This window comes from Sinocyclocheilus anshuiensis, unplaced genomic scaffold, assembly GCF_001515605.1.
Source record: "Sinocyclocheilus anshuiensis isolate Anshui unplaced genomic scaffold, SAMN03320099.WGS_v1.1 scaffold85, whole genome shotgun sequence".
Lineage (NCBI taxonomy): Eukaryota > Metazoa > Chordata > Actinopteri > Cypriniformes > Cyprinidae > Sinocyclocheilus > Sinocyclocheilus anshuiensis.
Genome location: NW_015536800.1, coordinates 456,159 through 460,117, shown reverse-complemented (window position 1 = coordinate 460,117; position 3,959 = coordinate 456,159). Strand labels below are relative to the sequence as shown.

At 35.3% G+C, this 3,959-nt stretch overlaps 1 protein-coding gene across 1 annotated transcript in view; it reads right to left on the bottom strand.

Annotated features, from left to right (window-relative positions):
- Nucleotides 1–3,522, bottom strand: part of LOC107655886 (zinc finger CCHC domain-containing protein 7-like) — a 55,361-nt gene extending 51,839 nt beyond the window's left edge. The window contains exons 1-2 of the mRNA XM_016443502.1: nucleotides 3,390–3,522; nucleotides 1,163–1,746 (exon numbers count right to left, since the gene is read on the bottom strand). Of these exons, the coding sequence (XP_016298988.1) occupies nucleotides 1,163–1,733 (571 nt within the window). The 5' untranslated portion in view covers nucleotides 1,734–1,746; nucleotides 3,390–3,522. The remainder of the gene's footprint in view (nucleotides 1–1,162; nucleotides 1,747–3,389) is intronic.
- Between the last annotated feature and the right edge of the window lie 437 nt (nucleotides 3,523–3,959).

The following is a 3,959-nucleotide window of genomic DNA, read 5'->3' as shown; positions in this document are numbered from 1 at the left end:
TTTGTAGTCGTGTCCTCTTTTGGAAGGCCAAACAAAGTAGTTTCGCTTTCACAACGAAACACAGTGTCACACACGGAGGCCGGCTAGAGTGAGCAGAGGCGGCGGACTTGAAGAAAGTTTGCAATCTTCTTTATGCACCAAGAGCTTGTAACACTCCAAAGAGAAAGGAAAAATTGAAATCGCATCATATGACCCCTTTAATACTAGACATGCTAATAAGCAACTTAGTAAGAATTAGTCCCTAAACTAAAGTGTTAGGCCTCTTATTTTCAAACCTAGGTTGAGGGCTTCAAAGGCATGGTATATAGCGTACCAGTCACAAGGGCTAATTTTATGTACATTTTGAATCTTGACAGCCCCTATTAATAGATTAATTGTATAGAAAAGAGAAGCACTAACATTCTACAAAATACCTTTGTGTTACATGGAACTCGAGTCCTACAGAAGCACATGTGGGTGTGTAAATGACAAAATCGTATTTTTTGGTGAACTATTTATTTTTTAATTAGGCTATTGCAACAGAAGATGCCTTAAAGGGAGGTCCCCAAAAAATTTAAATGCTGTTATCAATTACTCACCCTCATGTCATCTGACTGTATGACATTCTTTCTTGTGTGGAATACAATAGAAGACATTTTGAAGAACATTAGTACTCACTCAAGTAAAGACTCAAACCTTTCTCAAAATATTGTAAGTTCCACAAAAGAAATACATACAGAAAATCATACAGGTATGGAATGACATGAGGATGAGTAAATGATGACAGAACTATTTCTTTAAATATGCACTCATCATGTTTTTGTTTATATTTTGTTTATACCATGGAAGCCCAAATTGCACAGTTAATTTAGTGCAATTTATATATATATACAGTCACAGTGTGAGATATAAAATTACATTATGAGAAATTAAGAGTAAACTTAGTACTGACAGTACTTAGTACTGAACTTAGTACTGAATCTGGACCATTTTAAGCATTCTTGAGAATAATGTTTAATAGATTACCGGTGTCTAATTTAATTGTTTAACTGTTTCTTGTGTCTTAATTAAAATGTGGACTTATAAAGCCTTAATTAAAAAAAAAAAAAATGAGTGAAGTGCACTTTTATTAAAAACAACACTAAAATATGCTCATAAATACATGGTTGGGTAAAATCCTTACCTGGTAAGGAGAGGTTGAGCTGGATGTTCTGATCTCCATCCTGTTTGTCCTGGCTCAGAATCATCCAGTTCTCCAGCCCATCTGAGTCCGAATTCAGATCCTCCACAAAAGGAGGTGCAGATTCAGAAGAGATGTCGTCTGAATCAGAATCCAACACAACAACATCATCTGGGGAGCTCCTTCTTGCTTGAACTTGTGGTAGAGTGGGTGAAAGCAAGCTATGGGTCTGCAACTTCCTGTTCCAGCGTTTTGATGATTGACCCTTTTTAGTACAGATGCTGTCATCTTCCTCAGAGCTGTCTGACACTGTGATAGCATCTGTGCCAGAGTCAATCACAATAACATCTACAGGTGGAGCATGAGGCAAGGATTTCTGCTGTGTTTGAGTCCGTGGTACTGATGACTGGACCTCTCTCGAGTCCTCCCGGTCCTCCTGGATCTCAGCGCTATAGTGCAGCTGGGAATAAAGCCGGAACTCCAGTTCACTGTCAGTGTCAGACAAACTCGAGTCTGCATCATCCTGGTACAACTCGTCCTCGTAGTCATCCCGCTCCTGATACCCTGAGAACATCTCAAGGAGAGCCCTAAACAGAGAGCAGCCCAGTCATAAACATCATCATGAGTCATCATTCAGAGGCCATAAAGGTTTCTTTTCAGTGTATCACCTCTGTACAGGATCCAAACAAACAAACAAACTTTTTTATTATTATTTAATTATTATTATTTTTTTTTTTTTAGAAATATCTGTATGTGCCAAACAGAAATTTATTTATTTTACAAAACAAAAATCAAGTAACACTTTACAATAAGGTTTCATTTGTTAATGGTTAGCTACATTTGTAACAAACTAATACTGAAAAATACTTCTAAAGCATTTACTAATAATTTAGTATTATATTATTAAAATGAAAAGTTGTACCTACTAATGTTATTTAATGGACCTCAGCTAACAATGGACAGCTGTATTTTTATTAATTAACAACGATTACTAAATACTGTAACAAATTTATTGTTCATTGTTAGTTAATGTTACTTAACAGATTAAATATAGTTAACAAATGGAACCTTATTGTAGTGTTAACCAAAATCCGTACAAAACAAACAAGTTTAATTAATAAGACATATAATATGCAATAATAATGGAAAATTAAACAGCTAGAATTTTACTCCATGGCAACTTCAGAAACATTTATAAACAACTTATTTTGGTGAACATTATTTGAATATTATTAATTATCATTTTGATCAATAGAACTAAAACACATGCTGTGTGAGACAACTGCATAGTTTGCAGTAAACCCTGCAATATTCATTTGTCATTAAATTATCTTATGTTATATATCACGTACAACACACATTGTGGGATGAAGAAGGCTTTCCCCAGAAGAAACAATATTAATTTAATGTCCATTCTGACCCCTTCAACTTTATGATCAGTCAGTGCTCTAAACAGAGACTGGGGAGACCTTAGATAGGATAACATGAAATCACTATATCAGGTAAATACATAAACAGTTCCTCAAACAGTCATACTTTTATTCAAATACAGGACTTACATAGAGCCAAGAGATGACAATCTCTATCCATATCCATAATGAAAAGTGCAATGACATGAACATAAAACAGCAGCTGTTTAGTTTTGGTCAAACTGTCAGTTTGTATCCTGAAGGATGACAATAAGGCCAGATCAATGTAACTTTCTATATGTCTCAATTGTACATAAGGACACACAACACAGTACGTGTGGACTTTGTTTATGTTTATATTTAGCCTGTTTGACAGCAGCACGTAAGTCTCAGAAATATATTTCTGGTCAAATCCATAAAAACTTCCAAAGATTATGTACACAACACATAAACAACACCACAGAACACAAGCCATGGATACTATGCTTAAACCCTAAAGATTCCAGTAAAAACAAGAAACCTAGAGTATTCACAATAATAAATATCTGTATAAAACCTATGAGTAAATAAACCCCTTGTACTGTAACAGCCTAAAATCAATGAAGACCAACATTAGATAGCATATTCCTGATGAACATGTGCTAGCCTCAGTGCTAGCAAGTGCTGCTCAATGACCCACGTGTGTTCACGTACACATGGACGACGGCTGAGGACGTATAACTAATAAACGTGCACGACAGGGTTTTAAAACATTTGCAAGCTCAGCTACACCATATGACACGTTTTACTGGGTTTGGTACGAAACTGAATAAAAATCTGACCTGTTTATAAATTCCGATTTGCAACACAGAGGGACACCGGCTTCCGGACTCCACAGGAAAATTAAATGGTTGGCCAACTAGTCTTCGTCCCTGGGAAAAAAGTGCTACATTTAGCACACGAAAGGAAGGTTAGTGACTGAGTCTGGGGATTGTTTTAACTATTACCATGCTTGTTCATAGTGTGAATGAGAGAGGAATGGGAAATGTAGGAACTGTTCTCACTTGAATTTTTTGTTTGTATAAGGTTTAGAAGAAACATAGGGGAGCTAGGCATTAAACAGTGGTTCCTGGATTTATACCTTCAGGCCTGGGAAACGTAATCTTTACACCTTGTTCAGAAATAAAGAGTGTCTTTTGGGAGAGGCTGCACTTAATTTCATGCTAAACACAATGATGATGAAGATGATGACAATAATAACAACAACAATAAAAATAACAATAACGATAATGTTTTGTTTTGCCCACACACAATATGATAAACAGTAGCATTACCTCATTGGCTGCAAAAATAAATATATAAATAATAAATATCTATAATAATATATATACATTTTTTTATATATTTATTTT